The sequence below is a fragment of the Perca flavescens genome, chromosome 7, assembly GCF_004354835.1.
Source record: "Perca flavescens isolate YP-PL-M2 chromosome 7, PFLA_1.0, whole genome shotgun sequence".
Classification (NCBI taxonomy): Eukaryota; Metazoa; Chordata; class Actinopteri; order Perciformes; family Percidae; genus Perca; species Perca flavescens.
Window position 1 is genome coordinate 353,379 of NC_041337.1, and position 23,465 is coordinate 376,843.

At 42.0% G+C, this 23,465-nt stretch overlaps 1 protein-coding gene across 2 annotated transcripts; it reads left to right on the forward strand.

Annotated features, from left to right (window-relative positions):
* The first annotated feature begins 3,030 nt into the window (after window positions 1-3,030).
* Window positions 3,031-14,172, forward strand: commd7 (COMM domain containing 7). 2 transcript variants are annotated; one of them, XM_028583048.1, is made up of 9 exons: window positions 3,031-3,204; window positions 8,230-8,283; window positions 8,436-8,538; window positions 8,756-8,812; window positions 9,320-9,357; window positions 11,285-11,375; window positions 12,587-12,636; window positions 12,749-12,797; window positions 14,029-14,172. In XM_028583048.1, the coding sequence occupies exons 1-9, from the start codon at window positions 3,124-3,126 to the stop codon at window positions 14,103-14,105; spliced, it is 600 nt and encodes a 199-aa protein (XP_028438849.1). In that variant the 5' UTR covers window positions 3,031-3,123; the 3' UTR covers window positions 14,106-14,172. The 2 variants fall into 2 exon arrangements, with proteins under 2 accessions (XP_028438849.1, XP_028438850.1); XM_028583049.1 differs by having other exon boundaries at window positions 8,436-8,460.
* Window positions 14,173-23,465: the final 9,293 nt, after the last annotated feature.

Consider the following 23,465-nt stretch of genomic DNA (forward strand, 5'->3'; position numbering starts at 1 on the left):
CCCAGTTATTCAATAATGAAGGCATGTTAAGTTTTGAAGACCTGAGAGTTAGTTTTGAGGTCCCTAGGACATCCTTCTTCCTTTATCTTCGCTTAAGGTCAGCCCTAAAATGTTATAGAGTACCATGGGGGAACAGTCTTGAGACTCACCCAATCATTAAATGGCTTGTTGATTTTCCTGTGAGAGGATTGGTGTCCAGGATTTATGCTAAACTGATGCAAGTATCCGTAAGAGAACTCCCAATAATAAAGAAATGGGAGCAAGAGCTGAGCTCGGAGGGGAACGTAATTAATTGGGAGACAGTTTGGGATAACATTTCCCACTGTTCCAAGAACCCAAATCACCAACAGATCCACTTCAACATATGCCATAGGACATATTGGACACCTCAGAAGAGATACGTCTCTAAAGCCATTCCTACTCCCTATTGCATGTTCTGTCAACCTGAACAAACTGGAGTGTGAACAGGTGCAGGAGTTTTGGAATAAAACAACATCAATAATATCTGATGTGATAGGATGTCAAATTCCTATTGACCCGATTGTTTTGTTACTTAATGACGACTCTAAATTACATCTGCTTGGGAGACAGAAGAAAATTTGGCTAGCCGGCTCAACTGCAACCAAGAAAATGATAGCTCAGCGCTGTCTCCCCCCACCCCCTTTCTTTGTATTAAACAGTGGTTGGTGTATTTTCTGGACATATTTATGCTTGAGCTCTCTACAGCAAGGATTAACAAAGCCAAGTCATCCACTATAGACCTATGAAAAGGTGCAGCAGCACAGGTATCAGTCCTAATGACCTCAGCATCACAGGAAGTAGAGGAGGGAGACTAGGCAAGGTGGGATTTCTGTTTTTGTTTTTTCTTGTGGGAGAGGGTGGTTGTTCTTGTTCAATTGTGCTTCTCTGTTCTGTTGTTGTTTAAAATCAAAATATAACTAAAAAAATGACTCTAAAAAAAGATATTGACTTAGTATTTCTCTCTCTCTCTCTCTCTCAGTTGAATTACATTTGCTTTATTGACATGAACAAAAAAAACATGTTGCCAAAGCAGTTTACAGAACATTTATATAGCCTAGTCTACATATCACATATTAAATACATAGGTGTCATATAGATTCTATACTGTAGGCCTATTATTGCTATAGGCCTGTTACATTACACAACACAATACTTACAGTGTTGTACAATATAGTAACTGCATAATACTAAACAAATGTGTCGTTTTGGGATCAGTGGCTGTGAGTCCCTCAGGCTGGGATGAACATTGGCAAGTTTGCAAGTTGTTTTCTATTTTTGATAGAAGAGAATTTTTCACAGTTTTTGGTTTATCTCTCTCTCTCTCTCTTTCTCTCTCTCTCTGCCTCTGTCTCTCTCTCTCTCTCTCTGTCTCTCTCAATTCAATTCAAATTCAATTCAAATTGCTTTATTGGCATGCATGTCAGAAATAGCTATATTGCCAAAGCAACAAGGATAATAATGTGAGAAGCAATACATACATACAATTCATTGAGTAAACTAAAACATATACATTCAAAAATAAAAACAAAAACAGGAAAGCAACAACAGTATATCAATATACAGTAAAATCACTAGTGTCAAATGTAAGAAAGAAAAGAAAGGAAAAAGCAAACAAAAATAACTCATGAAGTAGAGGTGTAAATGAGAGAGTAAACTGTGGGGAGATGAACTCCAGATATTATGTGTTGTTGTGCTGGTTGTTTCTCAGGCTGTGGCATGCACTCACATATCTCGCTGCTTCTACAGCGCTCACACTAGTTTCTCCAAGTAGATGTTGCATTTTTGTCTGGTCGGAGAGAAAATCTGGGAGTTTACATTTAATTTTTGTAAAGAAGTGAGATGTAAAGAACTGATGTCAGTATATTGCTGTTGCTCAGTCTCCACCTGTCTCTGTGGATAGAGCTGACACAGCCTGTCTTCTCGAGGCAGCCAGGTCTGTGTGTGGCGGCCCGTTTCCACAGCCAGGTCTGTGTGTGGCGGCCCGTTTGGTTTCCACAGCCAGGTCTGTGTGTGGCGGCCCCACACACAGACATGAACAAAGAAAACATGTTGTTGACAAAGCATTTTACAGAAAATGCATATATAGTACATATCACATATTAAATACATATAGTACGTTTCTATACTGCACTGATAGTTATACAACACATTACATTACAAAACAATTACATAACACAATATAATACTTAACAGTTGTGTATAATATAGTTAGTGTACAATCCTAAACCAATGTGTAATGTTGGGATCTTATAGTGGTGAGTCCCTCAGGTTGTGGCAGGCAGATCCATATTTAGCTGCTAGTGGAGCTGCTGTCCCTTCTCCTAGGAGAACTACCAGCTTCTCTTCTCATCTTAACATTGGGAAATTTGCTACTTTTTGGGCTATTTTTCCAAAGTGTAAATCTCTTAGTGAAAAGAATTTGCTGCGTGTCCTCCCCTCTCTCTCTGTCCCACCTTTCCTGTCTATCCACTGTCACTATCTAATAAAGGAAAAAGCCCCAAAAATAATGACTCAGACTATAAATCCCATAATAAATGATGATGTAATGTTATAGATGAAACTACCTAGCAGAATATGAAGCCATTCAAATGAGCTCCACCTTTACTAGCTGCAACATTAAAGTCATCACATGAATGCATCAATAATTATTATCAATAATATAATAGGCTATATATTATTCTGCATTATGAGTACTTTTACACGTGTTACTTTAAGTTTGAATGCTGAAGTATCAGCAGTCAGTATAACTGAAGTCAAATGTAAATGTGGGACTTTTACTTGTAAAGTTGTGCTACTTTTAAGTAAGCTAAAATAAACTGAATATATAACAATCATATTATATATTGTTTCTTTTGATGCCTCAGCACTGATGAACATACAATTGAAATAAACAATATCTAACAGTTTAAATTGACAGTTTATCGTCTAAAACATGTTTTTAGGATTAAATGAAATCTGCTTTGATTTCTCTAGCCACTTCTGCTGCCACGCATGCGCACTGAACAACACGGAAGTGGAGTCCACAACAGAGCCTGCTGTCTATGATTGCATCCCAGCTCTGACAGTTTCTGTTTCCAGATAATAATTATAATAATTAAAAAGATGCAGCTTCACTTCACTAAAGACGTGTTGCCGGATTCTGTTAGCACCGACTTTCAGAACCTCAACAAACTCAACGAGCAGGTAACTAGCTCCACATGTTGTTATCTGTCGAGCTAACGTTAGCTAGCTGAGCTCTGACGTTACTTCGGAGCTCAGCTGGGCTTTCATTCTCCTTTTGTAATGTTTGGCAGTAGCTGTCAAAGTTTAAAGTGGTTCTGAATGTAGGTGCTTATCAGAGCTGTCAGTGAACATAGCAGCTGACCGCTCACGCGGATCACATGACTGACTTATCATTATCATAACAGTCAGAGGTAACGTTACACTTCAGGAAAAGTAGCAATACTGCAGTATAGAAATACAAGTAAACGTCCTGCATTAAAAGACTAACCTAGTCATTTTGCAGAAATATATATTCATATATTATATTGTATTATAATTATTGATGCATTAATGTGTTCATCACTTTAACGCTGCAGCTGGTAAAGGCGGGGCTAATTTGAATGACTTTATAAACTGCTGGGGAGTTTAATCTATAATAATAAATCAACATTAGTAGGTCTAGACCAGTGGTTCTCATATGGGGTACGCGTACCCATAGGGGTACTTTGGAGTACTGCAGGGGGTACATGAGATTTAAAAAAATATCAATCATGCATAGTTCCATAAATATTATTCTTATACTACCAATGATGAATGAAATGATTGATGGATCCTAAACACATGAAAAATCATTGTAGTGTTTTTCATTTCCAAACTTATTGTTTAGTTAATCCAACACTGTTGGTGCAGCATTCAATTTTATTTTCAATTCATAACAAGAGTTATCTCAGGACACTTTACAGATAGCGTAGGTCTAGACCACACTCTATAATTTACAAAAACCCAACAATTCCAGTAATTCCCTCAAGAGCAAGCATTCAGTGTGACAGTGGTGAGGAAAAACTCCCTCTCAGGAAGAAACCTGGGACAGACCCAGGCTCTTGGTAGGGGGTGTCTGATGGTGCCGGTTGCGGGTGTGATGAACAGTGGCAATAATAGTCACAATAAAGATAACAGTGACTAGGAATAGTAGTTGTAGTAGTTCATGGCGTAGCAGGGCTAGCAGCACTGCAGGGTGTCACAGGACGTAGGAGAGCACTGCAGGGCGTAGTAGGACGTAGCAGGACCTAGCAGGACGTAGCAGGGCGTAGTAGGACGTAGCAGGACGTAGCAGGGCGTAGCAGGATGTAGCAGGGCACTGCAGGGCGTAGCAGGATGTAGCAGGACCTAGCAGGACGTAGTAGGACGTAGCAGGACGTAGCAGGGCGTAATAGGACGTAGCAGGACGTAGCAGGGTGTAGTAGGACGTAGCAGGGCGTAGCAGGACGTAGCAGGGCGTAGCAAGGCGTAGCAGGGCGTAGCAGGACGTAGCAGGGTGTAGCAGGACATAGTAGTACGTAGCAGGGCGTAGTAGGATGTAGTAGGACCTAGTAGGACCTAGCAGGACGTAGCAGGACGTAGCAGGGTGTAGCAGGGCGTAGTAGGACGTAGTAGGGCGTAGCAGGACGTAGCAGGACGTAGCAGGGCGTAGTAGGACGTAGCAGGACGTAGCAGGGCGTAGTAGGACCTAGCAGGACGTAGTAGGACGTAGCAGGACGTAGCAGGGCGTAGTAGGACCTAGCAGGACGTAGTAGGACGTAGCAGGGCGTAGTAGGACCTAGCAGGACGTAGTAGGACCTGGCAGGATGTAGTAGGACGTAGCAGGGCGTAGCGGGACGTAGTAGGACGTAGCAGGGCGTAGCAGGACGTAGTAGGACCTAGCAGGGCGTAGCAGGACGTAGCAGGGCGTAGTAGGACCTAGCAGGACCTAGCAGGACCTAGCAGGATGTAGTAGGACGTAGCAGGGCGTAGCAGGACGTAGCAGGACGTAGTAGGACGTAGCAGGGCGTAGCAGGACGTAGTAGGACCTAGCAGGACGTAGTAGGATGTAGCAGGACGTAGCAGGGCGTAGTAGGACCTAGCAGGACGTAGCAGGACCTAGCAGGATGTAGCAGGACGTAGCAGGACGTAGCAGGACGTAGTAGGACGTAGCAGGGCGTAGCAGGACGTAGTAGGACCTGGCAGGACGTAGGACGTAGCAGGGCGTAGCAGGGCACTGCAGAGTGTAGCAGGTGTAACAGGGCATAACAGAGCACGCTGCAGGACCATGACGACAGGCTGCAACCATGATTTAGGGGCCACCCTAATCCAAGAAAACAGCACTGTATATATGTCAATCCGTTATTTAGTTTTTATTTTAGTTGTGTGTGATCTGTTCTAACTCTAATGGGAACATCTCTCAGAATGAATCCCACCAACTCAGGCTCAGAAACCGTTGACCTTGCTGAGCGCCACACACCTAACCCTCCTGTTGTCCTAGGGTCAAGTCTGACCCATTTTCAAAGCTTTCTATATCAGAAATGTGGGTTTTTTCAACATAATTGCCCAAAAATAACACGGATGGTTCAACGCAGCGCTCTACGCTAGGGATGGGCATTCGATTACATTTTCTTCATCGATCGTCAGGAGAATTAACGATCGACTATCGATTAATCATTAATATTTTATATTAAAATTCATTATTTATTTAACTTTTTATAAATTAAAAATGCAATGAAAATACAAAAATACAGCGTGTTTTTCCTCGATGTGATTTTAATAACAAGAAGAACAACTTGTGGCAGTTAAACTGGAGGTTATAGATATAGATTATAGATATAGATTATAGATATATGCGCTGCGGGGCGGCACTCTGAAGCAGCAGAACCTGTAGCTGCGAGCCGGCGTTCTTAAACAGAATGTAACTCTAAACTATCCAAGGCCTAATCAAAAATAACCAGTAGGCTAACTCACATACAACTTCTGCACCAGTCTACTGATGTGTGTTGAGAAAGATAAGCATGTTGACATGATCTGGGGTCAGACGCAACCGCTACCTGGTGACCGTCAGTCCAGCCGCCCAAAACAGCCGCGTTGCCGGGATGCACAGGTACCTCCGCGCTAACCTGGCCAGCCCAGGGAACCTTATTCTGTTCTTCGTAGTGAGTTTCTACCAGTCTGGTGATGGCACGTCGTGATGAAATGTGATATGCTGGTTCCAATATCCATGTCAGTGAACTTGCAGGTCCCTTGGGTCATTTTCTCTGCTCGTTGTGCATCGCAGCTCCTCCGTGCTAACGCCGAGTTTATGCTAGGTTGAGACTGAGAACAGGATGCACCGCGGCCACCACCAACATTAACCAGGCTCGGATACACTTTGTTTAGTGGTAGGCTACATCATGTGAGTCGTGGCTGTGTTGTACTTATAAACGGCATCTCAGTGTTGTGAACGAAGTCGTTTTAAAAAAAAAAAAAAAAAAAAAAATCTAAATGGTCCCACGCCACACTTAGCCGTGTCCTCTTCATGATTAAAGGGGTGATAGAATGATTATATAGGGTATTTTGCACTGTTCCTTAAGGTCTCCTAATGGGGTATGTAACATTGGTTGGGCTGAAAATTGCCCGAATGCTATTTTATTAGGCCCTTAACTACCCTGTGAATATGGCTCTATTTGGAACAAGAGCTTTTCTTCCAAATATGGTATGCTCATGAATATTCAGAATGAGCTACGTGCTGATTGGTTTGAGCAAACTAAATAGAAACACATGGGAGACTCGACAGCAGGTCTCACTGCAAAGTTATACATTGTTTGTCGGGCTATTACGTTATTAAATTCACTTCTGAGACTTTTTTAAGCGAGAAATCAACTATATAAAGCTCAAATATGGGGCGTTTTACGAAAATTGATGGCTTATTGCAAATTTGGTAAGACTGTGTGTCGGAGTTCAGCTGCCGGTGCTGCCTGTGTTGCTGCCTCGCTGCACGGCCTGCCTTCCTCCACAGACCCCGGCCTGCAGATCCCCTCTTCCTGCTAGCTAAATGGCCCGTGTGTGAGAGTGATAGCGCGGTCAGCGAGCTTGTTACACCAGCAATCTCTTACAACAGTTCCAGTTAATCTTGGCTGGCTGTCAGCATAACTAGCTATATTTACAGTTTGAATTTCATCACGCCACTTATACAACATATCTCTAAAGGTCTTAAAGCTAACAACGGATTATGGGGTTTTGTTATCTATGACTGTCCCTTCATGCTAGCTATATGTAGCTACAAATCACGGATAGTTAGCTTCATTTTCAGCGTAATTTGTTTATATTTACAGTTTGAATTTCGTCACTCCACTTATACAACATCTCCCTAAATGTCTTATAAAGCTAACAACGGTGTCCGATTTCAAGTTAATGAATTTTTGTGAACAGTGGGGGTTTCGTTAGCTATGACTGTCCCTTCAATCCTAGCTATGTGTAGCTAGCTTCAAATCACGGATAGTTAGCTTCATTTTCAGCGGCAGTTTCAAAATATGAGATTTTCATAGTAAAGGGGTGTCAATGGGACTTTGAGCTTCTATGTATGTCCTATTTACCCACCGAACTGTCGTTATTCAACTATGACAGGGTAAAATCGGTATAAATTAATTTAATTGCTTCAAGACCCACACTACGCAACCAGTATTAGTTTAATCAATGACAAATTAACGTCATCGACGAAATTCTTAATAATCAATTATCGATCGTCGATTAATCATGGCCATCCCTACTCTACGCAATTAAAATGTTTAAAGAAGCTTCAAACAAACAAGGCATTAGCAATGCTTTAAAAAGTGACAAAATAAAAAAAAAAAAAAAAAAGTGAGGATTTTCTGTTTTGACAACACGAGGGTTAAGTGAAATATGGCTACCCACAGCGTCACACACCGGTCACAGTTGAAACGACAACAAATACTGTTTTTTTACCATTTCAAACTTGCCTATACTTGAAACAAAATGAATGAGATCAATTTACAGTAAAGTACTTGTAATTGTTAGATGACATGCAGATCTTTTTAAAGTCTTATGCATAGATACAAAAGCATTACCACACTGTAATTTACAAAATGTCCTGTGTTAGTTAAAACTGCATTTCTTGATATAAAGCTGATCAAATCAAATTATTTTTCTCCAACAACACAAACAGCTTCAGACATTAACAGAGTTATGTTTCATTTTGTGCAGCAATTTCTGCGTCTGATTGAAATTCTGTTCCAGTTCCTCCTGGGGCCTAAAGAGGTGGACACACACACACACACACACACACACATATATACACATACATTAATTTGCACACACACACACAATAGGACAGGCAATGTTTTGCCTCGGTTCAGTTATCACGGCTAATAACCCATTAATTCTTTTTGTGTGTGTGTGTGTGCGTGTAGACCGAGAGGTTCATGCAGCAGCTTGGTGAGTTTGCAGGGGAACATGGGATGAGTGCTGGTCCTCTGAGGAGCCTGATGAAGAGCGTCCTGCTGGTGCCACAGGGTGGGAAACACACACACAAACACACAGTGTATGAAGGTGTTTTTCCTTTTCTTTTAGTAGTCCAAACTAAAAGAAGAGATTAATAATGCAGCCCTGTTACTTGTAGTATCATATGAATCCACCAGTTTAGAATTGTCTCACAGCCTGTAACTTGATACTCTTGAAACTCCAGCTATAAGGTGACAGGTTTATGTGATTCAGTCTGTTTCCTCTTCAGGCGCCTTGAAGAAAAACCTGACAGCCGAGCAGATCAAAGAAGACCTGGTGATATTAGGTACACATCTGAATCCTTTATCCAATGAGTCCATCTTTAACAGGGTACATTTTAAAAACGGGTTAAACGTACAATATGTAGCCTCATTTTTTTTTTTATGTGTCGTGTCCCCGGGCCTGTTGTCTGCTCTCATTCCGACTGAAGTCCCTTAGCGGCGTGGGAGTGAGGCAGAAAAAACCAGGTGTTTTGACGGGAGTTAGAGGAACCAGAGGGGTCAAAGGTTACATGACGCCACTGACAGGCCACTAAATGAAACGTCCCGTGTCATTAAAATAAAATAACAGAATTCTCGGGGTTTGAACATTGTTGGAAACATTTGGGATAGTGTAAGTACACAACTCAACCAAATATATAACATAGGTATAGTTTTTTTTTTGACATTTTAATGCAGAAATGTTACATATTGTACCTTTCAGTGTAGCTGCTGGATAGTGTGCATCGTTTGTACTCCTTAGTGTGACCGTATTAACACCAAACGTGCTCTATCTGTTGGTTTCTCTGCCTCAGGACTAAACCAAGACAAGGCGGCTCACTTCTCACAGCAGGTAACGCTCACTACTATTTCATCAGTATGAGGGTTAAGCCAGAGGTGGATGAAGTAGTAAAAGTACGAATACCACACTGTGAAAATAAAAAAATATTTAAAGTGTGTATAATGCAGAGAAATGTCAGTGTCTTTCTGTCTGATGTTTCTGGATTCATATTCCTGCTACATTAGTGTGTATGTTGCATTTTACTGCTGTAGATGTTTAAGGTTGTGCTCATGTAAACTCCTTTATATACTGTTGGGTAGTTTAATCTACAGCAATGCATCATATTCTATAAGATCATCACATGTCTATCGCTTTTCTGTCCTCTGAGAACCATGTATCTCTATAAAGTCATAAAAACAGCCCTGTTTTCAGCTTTGTGATGATGTAATTTACAGCTGATCCAAGAGGCTTTTTAAAGACTTTAAAGAAATTGAGGCACTCAGGAGGGTCAAGTTTTAAAAGCCTTTAATATTGGCTAAATTATTAAAACATGGCAACGCGTTTTCGGCCATTGAGGCCTCCAGCAGGGCAAGTATCAAATGTTTGCCTTTGAGCTGTATCATAAAGGAACACGCCGACTTATTGGGAATTTATATACGCTGTAACTATACAAATCACAACATGTAAATAGGAACATGTTGGCGTTATTTTGTCACTTTTGTCACAATTCGGAGCAGTAGGCTAGTTGGAACCAGTTACCTGCAGGATCTGTGCTGGGCTAAGCTAATGCAGGAGCCGTCAGGCAGCGTTACAGCACGCACGGAGATGAGAAGGGTATGTATCGACTTGTCTTACTCTGGGGGTTACGGTGAATAAGCTAAAGTCCCAATAAGTCGGCGTGTTCCTTTAAAGCTTGTTGGCCAGGAGTCACATAGTCAGTAGGTTAAAGGTCACATGATTATTGTGTACAGGTAGAGTCACATGACAGACCATAAGGACAAAAATAGCTATAAAGAAGCAAAAAATACATCTCTCATGCTCTCAGGCAGAGCAGCCATTACCATCATTTAGAAGTACAACTACATAATGGTCGCCTTAGAAAAATACATATATACAAAACATCTTTAGGTCTTTCAGTATTCAGGTATAAAGGACACACTGGCTAAAACAGCACGTTTCAAGAAAATAAACCAGGATATTGCATAGTTTTTATTATAAATCCAGGATGCTTCTCTTTGGAAGAGCCTTTTTAATCTGTCTCCACCCGTTATTGAATTTCCTATATGGTCTATGGCTGATATCTTAAACGTTACCCCCCTGAGTCCCTCAGTGTCCTTAACCAATTGTACACTTGGATCCCTGAGCTGAGGACCACCGGAGGGCCGAACTCTTTACATACCGGAGCAGCACTCCATGCAGACTGCATTGGGACTGAGGCTTTTTAAAGATTTTATTTAGCTTGAGGAGTAAACATAAGAAACACACTTCATCCTTCAGTTCATCACAAACATCCAACGTCAACATATCTGGTGATACGTGGTTTTCACTGGACAGGGAGTGGTGAAAAACTGCCGTCTGAAAAGTAACTACGGCTGTCAGACAAAAGTAGTGGAGTAAAAAACACAATATGTACCTCTCAGATGGAGTGGAGTACAAGTAGAAGGTTGCAAAAAATGGAAATACTCAAGTAAAGTACAAGTACCTTGCATTTGTACTTGAGTAAATGTACTTAGTTACTACACCACAGGTTAAGGGACATTCCAGCAACCTACTTATAAATAAAACTCAGTTATTAACATTCATGCTTGCAAAATTGACAATCTAGTAGATCATTTGGAGAAGATCTCCACTTCACTGTGTATAATGTGATAATGATCCAGTACATGAATTGGTTAGAATCCCATGGCTCTTGTTGCCTTTGAAAGCCACATACAGTCCAGTTTGAACCTCCCCAGATATCATTGATTGAGCACAGCAGTCTTTCCTCTGTATGTTGCAGTGGGGGGAGCACTATGCAGCGCTGTCCACACTCGCTGTGGGACAGACTTTGATGGTCAACCAGCTGGTTGACATGGAGTGGAAGTTTGGAGGTAAGACAAAGTGAAAACCACACATCACATTTAGCTCTCAACAAAATGATAGGTTCACTTCAAGTTTATTTCTGAGCACATGGAAAGCGCTGCAGTCGTCTCTCCTCTCAAACTTCCAGCACATATTCATGAACACAGAGAGGATCTACTCCAACATACGATTAGCATAGCTTATGTGCTCTAATTCTTTGTTCTGGCTCATTTAAACCCATCCGCTGATGGGTCTCTATCAGGCCTTGTTGTTTAGTCGTACGACCAGACGACTTGTTAAGACTCCCAGGTAATAGAAATGCTAATACGCTGAGCAGGAGCAGGAGAGTCGTTGGCATTATGTTGAGCTGATCTTCATATTAAAAGACACTGTGCTCCAGTTTGTGGAGGGGAGTGACTGTATGTGCTGCACTCCTCTGTAGTTTACTTGACTGGGCTGTTATTGACATGCAAAACCTTCAGCCAGGCCAACAGACTGTGTCTCTGCATGTCGCCAAGAAGTCGGCTCTTTACAGTCTATGGAGACTCAAATAACCTGAGAGCCAACATGGCCACTGCTTGTCTCACATGTATGGCAAACAGACCATCTCATACAATACTGCATGTACTGTATATAAAGTGCATAAAAGACTTTGAATTCTTACACAATTTGTTGTGGCCTCCCTACAAAATACAAAACCTCTTTGAAATCCATAAGCTGACTCTATTTTTGGTGATAGTTGTTGCATTTAAAGGCATAGTTGAGATATTTTGAAGTGTGGTTGTATGAGCTACTTCTCCATTGTCAGTGTGTTAGCTCCAGTAGATGGGGGGTCAGCACTCCCCCAGTTTGGAGCAGCAGGCAGGAGTACCGACACAGAAGCTAAGCAATGTCCTGCTGTGGACGGGGGCCACAGGTAAACGCTTTTTAGACACCTAAAAATATCTGTATCAGTTTAAGTGTGTCTTATATTTAGAATATTTTCCCCCCTTTACCTTGGTGTCAGACAGCTCTTTAGGACGGGGACCTGAAGCTGTTATCTCTGCTCTCTTCAAAGCCACCAGACTCCTTTGACAGAAACATTTTACCTCACAGAACACAGGAGTGGCTGGTCTACCGCTGGCTCCATCAGTGATTTAGTGACTTGTGTAATAATGTGATATGTTTGTGAGTTCATTGATCACTTTGTATAAATCTCAGTTCATAATGGTGTGTTCTGACCCCCCCCGCCCTCCCACAGTGACTGTTGGCACCAGTGAAGTACAGAAAGTGGGCAACATCTTTCTGCAGGTATGAAAGTATGAAAGCTCTGTGTGACACACACACACACACACACACACACACACACACACACACACACACACACACAATTGTGTAAAACACAGTTTTTGTCATCTTGCAGTTGAAGCTGGTGGTCAGAAAGGGGAATTCCACAGAAAACATCTACATGGGTGAGCGACTCTGCTGTTACTGAAACAAACAGCACTGAAAACATTTGTTCACATAATTTATTGATTTTTGGCAAGAACCTCCTGCCTAACTGGATCTAAATATGTCAGATCCAGATGATTAAAGAAGCATGAATGAACATTTGAATGAAGACACACAGCAAATGTACAGGCTGCAAGTGCTTCTTTAGTTCTAATGTTCCTTCTAAAGTGAGGAGTTATATACAGTACGGTGGGCAGGAGATATCAAGGGAACCTGTAGGTGTTCAAATGTTTGAAAATGTTCTTTTTGTAATAATACTCAAACTTAATATGTGCTGCTGTGTTGCTTAACACAAGCAGAGAGATGGTTGTGAGCAGCAGCAATGCACAGTTTGCAGCAGTGGAGAGATAAGGCAGGTTGTGCTGCTGAGATGGACACAGGCTAGTCCGGTTGCTCCTCTTTAAAGCTTTTCAAACATTTTTTATTTTTATTTTTAAAAGCTTGAGCAAAATGAAATGACATACTAATAGACTAGGTGGATAGAAAAAGGAGGATGGCTGGGGGCTTACAAGGAGATCAACATGTGGAGTTGTTGCCTTTACCTGCACCAATCCCAGTAGTGAAGCATGCTCAATGTTTATTATACAAAGACGGAAACCCCTGTTCACTCAAATTGCCTAATTAGACTCTTTGATCAATGTGTTAGTGATCTGATTGACACACATTTAGAGTACAGAGAACGAAAAATTTTGCCCTTACACACTCCAGGAGTGTTCCCACTAAAAGACATTTGGCACACTGTCTATGTAGTGTCTGCTATATTTTGATGGTAAACAGCTGTAATTTCATACATGCTAAACGCTACTAATATCCAGAATGAGGGGACTTCTGAGTTGTTAACTTGTGCAGGCAAACAGCAAAAATATCATATGAGCTTCTTTTTGTCTTTATTACTAAGGTTTCTTGCATGACTCATTGATAGCCTGGGACCCCCAGATCATTTCACATCTAAGACATCAAATAATGATACAAAAAAAGTCTTCACTTCCAGATTATTATTGGCTTTAAAAAGCTAATGAAACAAGCTGTCATGAAACAGGATATATGATCGATCTTGAAACCTTGTTTATACCAAAGTGTAAAAGGGAGTAGTAAAACTGTCATTTTGATTTCTTTTTTGCAGCGTAATAGAATAGTGCTTAGTCTGTTATCTGCTAACCGTTTCCTGTTTTCTTCCCTCATCTTTTCCAGAGTTGACGCTCCCACAGTTTTACAACTTCCTACATGAGATGGAGAGAGCCAAGGCCAGCATGGAGTGTTTCAGCTGAGCCTGTGTGTGTGTGTGTGTGTGTGTGTGTGTGTGTGTGTGTGTGTGTGTGTGTGTGTGTGTGTGTGTGTGTGCGCGTGTGTGTGTGTGAAAGAGAGAGAGTAGTAAGAGTGTGTGTTTGCTCATGTCAGGTTGTAGCTGCAGGGGTGTGTGCGTGGTATGTATTACACCACGTTGCGTGTCTGTGTGGCCCTGGGTGACTGAAGCTGAACCCAAAAACACATTTTATGTACTGCCAGACATTTCTACTCAAATAAACATGAATACAAAATAAAAGCTTTCAACTTTCTCAAAGGGACAAGACTCCTGTCATTGGATCTCTTGTCTGGCGTTATAAGGGGGAGTTATAGGTGTTTTCTCCTAACTTGTCATTCATATGAAACTTGAGCAAGCCCTGTGGGGAATGTTGGTTTCTCAATCCAAAAAAAAGCAACCTGTAAAATGAAGAAATTTTATCCAACCTCACCCAGACCTGTTTGATCAAGTTCAGACCTATTGATTGAATACATATAACATAGATACATAAAGATAGGAAAGGGTGCATTGACCTTTTCCACCCAAGAGCATATATTACATTACATTACATGACATGTCATTTAGCTGACGTTTTCTCCAAAGCGATTTCCAATTAAGTGTTTTCAATCTTGAAGGGGCAAACTCCAGACAAGTAGTAAGTGCAAGTACATTAGCTTTAATAAGAATCTACAAAGAGCCATATGAAAGTGCAGCTTTAAGAATAATATATATATATATATATATATATATATATATATATATATATATATATATACTCAGAAAAAAAAGAAATGCCCCTTTTTCAGCACACAGTATTTTAAAGATACTTTTGTAAAAATCAAAATAACTTAAGAGATCTTCATTGTGCACCTGTTGAATGGTCGAAAAGACAGAAACAGCTTGCAGGCGGTAGGCAGTTAAGGTTACAGTTAAAAGAAAATTAGGAAAGTAAAGAGACCTTTCTACTGACTCTGAAAAACACCAAAAGAAAGATGCCCAAGGTCCCTGCTAATCTGCGTGAACGTGCCTTAGGCATGGGGCAAGGAGGCCTGAGGACAGCAGATGTTGCCAGGGCAATACATTGCAATGTCCCTACTGTGAGACGCCTAAGACAGCGCTACAGGGAGACAGGAAGGACAGCTGATGGTCCTCGCAGTGGCAGACCATGGGTAACAACACCTGCATAGGATCGGTACATCCCAATATCACACCTTTGGGACAGGTACAGGATGGCAACAACCAGAGGCGGAGTGGCAATCGGGAGAGTGGGGACTTTTCCCGGTGGGCCGGTAGTGTTCCAGGGCCGCGAGGACCGGTCTGATAATAGTTATACATTGCAAGCAACACCGCTGCCCGGCCGCACTGCTCTAACTGTACAGATCCATTTGTCCGACACGACTAAAGCGTGGTGTCGCGACATCATACATCCATGGTTGATGCTCCACGCCCTGACTAATCAGAAAGCACTAACGGTCACAACCATGTCTAGGATTCTAGGATTTAGACCCCCATTTGTTCAGGGACACATTATTCCATTTCTTTTAGTCACATGTCTGTGAAAATTGTTCAGTTTATGTCTTAGTTGTTAAATATTTCAATGTTCATACAAATATTTGCACATTAAGTTTGCTTAAAAAAAGCAGTTGAAAGTGACAGGACGTTTCTTTTTTTGCTGAGTATATATATATATATATATATATATATATATATATATATATATATATATATATATACTATCCAAGGTGCAGTCAGAAGAGATGTGTTTTTAGCCTTCGGCAGAAGATGTGTAGGCTTTCAGCCGTCCTGATGTCGATGGGGAGCTCGTTCCACCATTTAGGAGCCAGGACAGCAAACAGTCTGGATTTCAGTGAGTGATTAGTTCTCCCTCACTGTGAGGGGGCAGCAAGCAGTTTGGCTGATGCAGAGCGGGTGGGCGGGTTGGGGTATATGGTTTGACCATGTCCTGGATGTAAGCTGGGGCTGATCCGCTCGTGGCCCTGTATGTACTGTAAGTACTAGTGTACTGTATGAGAGTACTAGTGTACTGTATGAGAGTACTAGTGTCTTGAAGCGGATGCGGGCAGCCACTGGTAACCAGTGAAGAGAGAGGAGGAGCGGTGTAGTGTGAGAGAACTTGGGGAGGTTGAAGACAAGTCAAGCTGCTGCATTCTGATTGAGCTGGAGGGGCCGGATGGCACATGCAGGCAGGCCAATCAGGAGGGAGTAGCAGTAGTCTAGACGTGACATGACTAGAGCCGGAACCAGAACTTGAGCCACCTTCTGCGTTAGAACGTATCCTTCTGATGTTATGCAGCATGTATCTACATGATCGGGGGGTTGCAGCAATGTTAGCAGTGAAGGAGAGTTGGTCATCAAGTGTCACACCCAGGTTTCTGGCAATCTGTGTGGGGACTACCACAGAGTTGTTAATTGTTATAGTCAGGTCTTGGGTCAGGTTTTTGGCTTTTTCCCTTTCCTTTCCACCCCAAAGGGACTTACCATCTCCAACAGAAACACTGTTCACAAACTGCTCCAAACAGCTCTATTGTAGTCCAGCCTTGACACGCTTGCCTAGCTGCTAGCATGGCACTCCCTCATACTCTGCTTCTGACTAACTAATAGTCCTGATGTCACGGGGCGGAAGTGGATGTTTTTATTTTGAGCATGCTTTTATTGGATTGCTGTGTTTTTATTGTTTGCTGTGGTTTTCATCTTTTTATTGCATGCTTTTATTCTGAAATGTGAGTGTTTTTAATGTCGGTCACTTCTGCCACTGAACATTTTTAGCAGGCCTAATCAGGCAAATGACTTTCACCTGGGGGTGAGAGGGGGTTGATTGGCCCTAGTATAAAAGGGCAGGACCTTAGAGGAGCCAGAAAGAAAAAGGAAATAGAGAGAGGACAAAAAAAAAAGAGAGAGAGATACATGGGGAAAAAGAAGGCCATGGTGAACATGAGGAAGGCCTGAGAGACATCAAGGAAGACGTGGAGATATGACAGAACACTTTGAGCGAGCGGCGAAGCAGACGGGAGATCCGACAAAGACACAAAGGGAAACAACCTTAGAGGCCTGGAGCTACAGTGAAGCAACCCAAACACCGACCGCTAGCGGAGAAAGTGGGAGAGTGTGGAACTCTCCATCCCACCTAAGTCCCGTTTTGAGACCGGTGTTAGGTGGGGATGAACGTGACGAAGTGATAACAGTTGCTGAAGACGTGTTACTGGCCGGAGTGTTTTCTGTTGCAGGTTATACCCGAGGAAGGCCGCACAAGGAGAGGAATCTGGTTGTCAGCAGAACCCTGTGGACTTTGTAAAGTAGACTCCCGTTCAGTTTGGACTGTTTTAGTTGGTTTTTAGTTAGTTCGTTTTAGTGTTTTGTTTTTTTAGTTTTTTTTTTTTTTTAGTACATTTTATTTTTTTATCCTTGTTAAAATAAATGTGGTTTCTTAACTTGTTTTTATTCATTGGTTTGAATACACAGTCTTTACTGCTCTACCCCGGAACAAATAACCTGTTTTAAATCTTTTACCTGTTGTAGTTTTAAAGAGGTCCTAGGCCTCGTGTGTGCGTGCGTGCGTGCGTGCGTGCGCGTGCGTGTGTGTGTGTGTGTGTGTGTGTGTGTGTGTGTGTGTGTGTGTCTGTCAACTCTTGTGTGGGTGGGTCTTACAGGCTAATGAGTGTTAAGGGAATGTTTGAGTGACAGCTCAGCCTCAGTGCAGGTAAACTAACGTTATAGACTCCGTCTGGTCTGGAGGACACACAAGCCACTCCACAGGGGATTACTACATGATTAAAGTGTAAGTAGTGATCATATATATTATCTGTGATCTACGTTGCAAGCATGGTTACTAGACGTTTGTTTTGTTGTGTTAAGTTACTTGCTAGCTAGTAAATCTGTTTAAGTTAGCATTTAACGTTAGCTAACTGCTAACCTTATCTAAAACTTGTAGCCAGCGGCTACGTTACGGAGCTAATTTACCATGGGAATCATGTATTCTTTGTGAGGCCTTACTCAATGGAGCTGTAATAACTGTCTTCTCTCTGTAGAGACCTGCAGAGCTACGATGCGCTCCCAAGTAACGTTGGCTAGGTCAGTAACGTAGCTATATGGTCTATTATTAGGAAAAATTATTATCCAGCTAACAACAAATTGTTGTGGTTGCTATTGGCCTGATAATACACAATACTAATATTGATTACGTTCTACAATGTAGAAGCTGTGAATGTAATAGATTATATCTATAGGTTGACACATACAATAGATAATGTTCCATCTGTACACACTGGTTCTTTCTTTGCACTACTTCAAGATGGCAGATAATGGATTTTTTGTATATTTTAGTACTATAAATGTCAAGGATATTTAGAATTAATGCATATTGTTACTACTGTCCAAAATGTACTTTAACTAACACACCAAACCCTTGACAAATACTTTGCTTAGTGATCCTTATGGTTTGATGTGATGTGCATGTGTCCTGGTGGCTGGCAAAATTCAATTCTTGAAGCCATATATTACTTTAAATGTAGTCAATGTGGAGGTAGGGATCTAGAAAGTGTGATCAATAGTATTCCAGAAATAAGTGTTCCAGTAGTGTTCAAGAAAACTAGAAAAATGTTTCTAGAGTGCAGGCTTTATTACAATTATTTATTATTGAGCTAATTTAAAACACTTATCATCCAAGAAAGTACTTCAAGCTTTACAATAAGAAGTCAAGTGAAGGACTGTCCTGCAGCAAAGGCTGTCGTCCAGACTGGAGCGGTGGGCCATCAGTGAGCCCAGGAGACCAGATGATCCCAGGCGTCCAGGAGTTATGTGTAATATCACCACCCTCAGAAGTGTTGTTGCAGACACAAGTCAGCAGAGAAATACAGGTGAAACCTGTATATGTGAAATATATACATAATCCAATTACTCAGTATGTTTGTGTATTGTTGGTGATGAAAAATGGATCCTGACCTGTGATGTACTGCAAATAATGACTGACACTGAGTTTCAGCTTCTTCTACCACTGGGGCCCCAGCAAAATATGTTCAAATATATATTATGTATGTGAAGTTTTATATTGGACTAAAAATAAAGCATTATAATAGTCTCAACCTTATTTCTTGTATTCTATAATGAACCAAACAGACAGGGGTGAATGTAAAAAAGTGTTAATGTATTATGTGCATTGTAAAATATAATTACAGTAAGACAATGTAAACACAAATTAAATTAAAGCTGCGAGCAGCGATTGATGGGCCCTCGCGCCTCTTTGCGCGTCGCGGTTACTGGCAGACGCCGCTCCTTGCGACCATTCATTTGCTCGGCACTCAGACGCCACAAATCGTCCCCAATGAAAAGGGAACTCCTTGCCGAGTTCAATGATACCTCACACAAGACTCTACGTCATACAGTTCATCAGCTGTGAAAGGGGGCGTGGCTAAAGCATAGGGGGTGGGTCAAACCATCACCGATGAAGAAGGAAGTCTGTGCTGAGTTCAATGACACCTCACACAAAGGTCAACCTTAAATGGTTCAAATGTTATGAAAGGGGGCGTGGCCTGAGTAAGTGAGCGTGGTCATATTATAGGGGGTGGCTCAGTATCACATGTAGACCACACATTCTGAGTTTCATGTCAATTTTGGCCTGTAGGTGTCCTCAGGCCTGGACCCTTGTTATTCGTGAGAAATTTCGGGCAGATACGACAACGTACACTCAAGTTACAACAACTTCTTTGTTCATCGCTAAACACTCAAAATGGCTGCCACGCCCACACCGTCTGACAAAGTTTTTCTTTTAATAACTTTTCGTCGATAAGGTGTTGGGATGGTACAGACCAAGTTTGAAGTCCATCAGATGAAATCTGTAGGAGGAGTTCGTTAAAGTATAGCACCTTGACATTTAGGCCTACTTCCTGTTGCCACTAGGGGGCGCTATGACTTTAAGTAAATATCGGCCTTTATTTGTTCTCAGGGGTGGACTCTTATGAATCCTGAAAAGTTTCGAGGTAATCGGACAACGTACACTCGAGTTACACCCACTTCCTGTTTCGGCGGCAAAACGCACAAAATGGCCGCCCCGCCACGGCCACGCCCTATGACGAAAAGTTTTTCTTTTAACAACTTTTCATCTTTAACGTCTTAATATGGCACAGACTGAGTTTGAAGTTGATCGGATGAAATCTCTAGGAGGAGTTCGTTAAAGTACGACATGTGGAAATGGCCAAAATCACACTAATTTCAAACTTTGAAATTAAAATGGCGGACTTCCTGTTGGGTTTAGGGTATGGCTCTAATGAAGTTTTTTGTACATCTTGACATGTTACATATGTGTACCAAGTTTCGTGAGTCTACGTTAAACGCACTGCAGGGGCTCAATTTTGTTTTGCTTTCTAGGGGGTGCTAGCGAGCCATTTTTGTGCGCCTATTCCCGAAACCCTTAAAATACGTAAATTTTCACCAGACTTGATGCGACTGCCAAATTTGTTAAGCTGTTGTTTGTTAAGCCCCCCAAAAAGGCAATAATAGAAACAATTAAAGCTGCGAGCAGCGATGCACAGGCCCTCTCGCCTCTGTGCGTGTCGGGGTTAGCGGCGGACGCCGCGAATTGTCACCAATGAAAAGAGAACTCTCAGCCGAGTTCAACGATAGCTCACACAAGACTCTACGTCATACGGTTCATTAGCTGTGAAAAGGGGTGTGGCAAACCATCACCAATTAAAAAGGAAGTCTGTGCTGAGTTCAATGATACCTCACAAGACTAAACCTTAAACGGGTCAAAAGTTATGAAAGGGGGCGTGGCTTAACCATAGGGGGTGGGCCAAACCATCACCAATGAAGAAGGAACTCTGCTGAGTTCATTGATACCTCACACAAGGGTCAACCTTAAATGGTTCAAATGTTATGAAAGGGGGCGTGGCTTAAGCTTAGGGGGCGGGTCAAACCATCACCAATTAAAAAGGAAGTCTATGCTGACTTCAATGATATCTCACACAAGGGTCTACATCAAACGGGTCATTACTTATAAAAGGGGGCGTGGCTTAAGCTTGGGGGGCGGGTCACACCATCACCAATGAAGAAAGAAGTCTATGCTGAGTTCAATGATACCTCACACAAGGGTATACCTTAAAAAGTTCAAATTTTATGAAAGAGGGCGGGGCTTATGCATAGGGGGCGGGTCAAACCCTGACCAATTAAAAACAAAGTCTCTGCTGAGTTCAATGACACCTCACACAAGACTCTACCTTAAACGGTTCAAATGTTATGAAAGGGGGCGTGGTCATATTATAGGGGGCGGCTCAGTATCACACGTAGACCACACATTCTGAGTTTCATGCAAATCGGATGATGTTTGTCATATAAGGCAGATTTCCTGTTGCCAGCAGGGGGCGCTATGACCAAAAGTCAATTATGGCCTGTAGCTGTCCTCAAGCATGGACCCTTGTCAATTGTGAGAAATTTCGGGCAGATACGACAACGTACACTCAAGTTACAACAACTTCTTTGTTCATCGCTAAACACTCAAAATGGCCGCCACGCCACGCCCACACTCTATGAGGAGTTCATTATAGCACCTTGACTTTTAGGCCTTCTTCCTGTTGCCACTAGGGGGCGGTATGACTTTAAGTAAATATCGGCCTTTATTTGTCCTCAGGGTTGGACTGTTATGAATCCTGAAAAGTTTCGAGGTAATCGGACAACGTACACTCAAGTTACACCCACTTCCTGTTTCGGCGGCAAAACGCACAAAATGGCCGCCCTGCCACGGCCACGCCCTATGACGAAAAGTTTTTCTTTTAACAACTTTTCATCTTTAACGTCTTAAGATGGCACAGACCGAGTTTGAAGTTGATCGGATGAAATCTCTAGGAGGAGTTCGTTAAAGTACGACATGTGGAAATGGCCAAAATCGCACTAATTTCAAACATTTAATTCACAATGGCGGACTTCCTGTTGGGTTTAGGGTATGGCTCTAATGAAGTTTTTTGTACATCTTGACATGTTACATATGTGTACCAAGTTTCGTAAGTCTACGTTAAACGCACTGCAGGGGATCAATTTTCTTAACTTTCTAGGGGGCGCTATCGAGCCATTTTTGTGCGCCTATTCCCGAAACCCTTAAAATACGTAAATTTTCACCAGACTTGATGCGGCCGCCAAATTTGGTGAGTTTTTGAATATGTTAAGCCCCCCCAAAAGGCAATTCATTTGACGGGAAAATAATAATAGAAAAATAATAATAATTCCTTCAGTTTGAATAGGGCCTTCGCCGCTGTCGGCGCTCAGGCCCTAATAATTCCTTCAGTTTCAATAGGGCCTTCACCGCTCGGGCCCTAATAATAATTCCTTCAGTTTCAATAGGGCCTTCGCTGCTGTCGGCGCTCGGGCCCTAATAATAATTCCTTCAGTTTCAATAGGGCCTTCGCTGCTGTCGGCGCTCGGGCCCTAATTACAGGACAGAATACTATAGTAGGATATATTGACATACAATGGACTTAGAAATTACAAGTACACCAATGAAAACTTAAGAAAAAGGTTATTGTAAGTGTTCATTGAGTATCTTAGCAAAATATGATCAATACATACGCTATTGGTCTTTACCCTGGCTATTTAAAGCCTTAGCACATATAGTGTTTCCTCCACAGAGAGACCGAAAGCTCCTCTCCCTCTGCTGCTCCCACGTCCTCCTGGTTGGTCTGCCTGCTGCCTGATGTGAGCTGTGATAGAAAATTATAACAAAGTTCCTTACACAAATCAAATGGTAACAAAGTTCATATTGATAACTGCGGCTTCTAAGCTTGGGTGATTTACAATTAAAATAACTTGCTTTTAAGTAGCCATTAGTAAATGTGTAGGCTTTAAAAACACTATGAACATTTTCCTTATGCTGACCTGCTTGCAAATGCAACAGAAGACATGTAATTAGAGTTAGGATAGCCAGTCTTTGTCATAACTAGGAAAGTACAGATGAGCACAAAACTATAAAGATGAACCAGTTAAGCAGTACTAACACTGCATTTGTACTGTATGTCAACCTCTAGATATAGGGCCCTATTTTAACGATCTGAAACGCAAGTATGAAACGCAAATAGCTTTGTGGGCGGATCTCAGGCGCTGTTGCTATTATACCGGCGGGATAAATGAGTCTTGCGCCCGACGCAAATCTAAAATGGGTTGGTCTGAAGTAGCTAGGTGTGGTCTGGGCGTAACGTGAAAATAACCAATCAGAGCGTCAGCTCACATTCCCTTTAAGAGCAGGCGCGCTTGTTCCGTGGCGGATTGCTATTATGACGGTGGATTTGCCTGCCGCACGCCAGCGGGAGCTGTCCGGGATGCGGCAAAGTAATAAATGCCCGTCTTG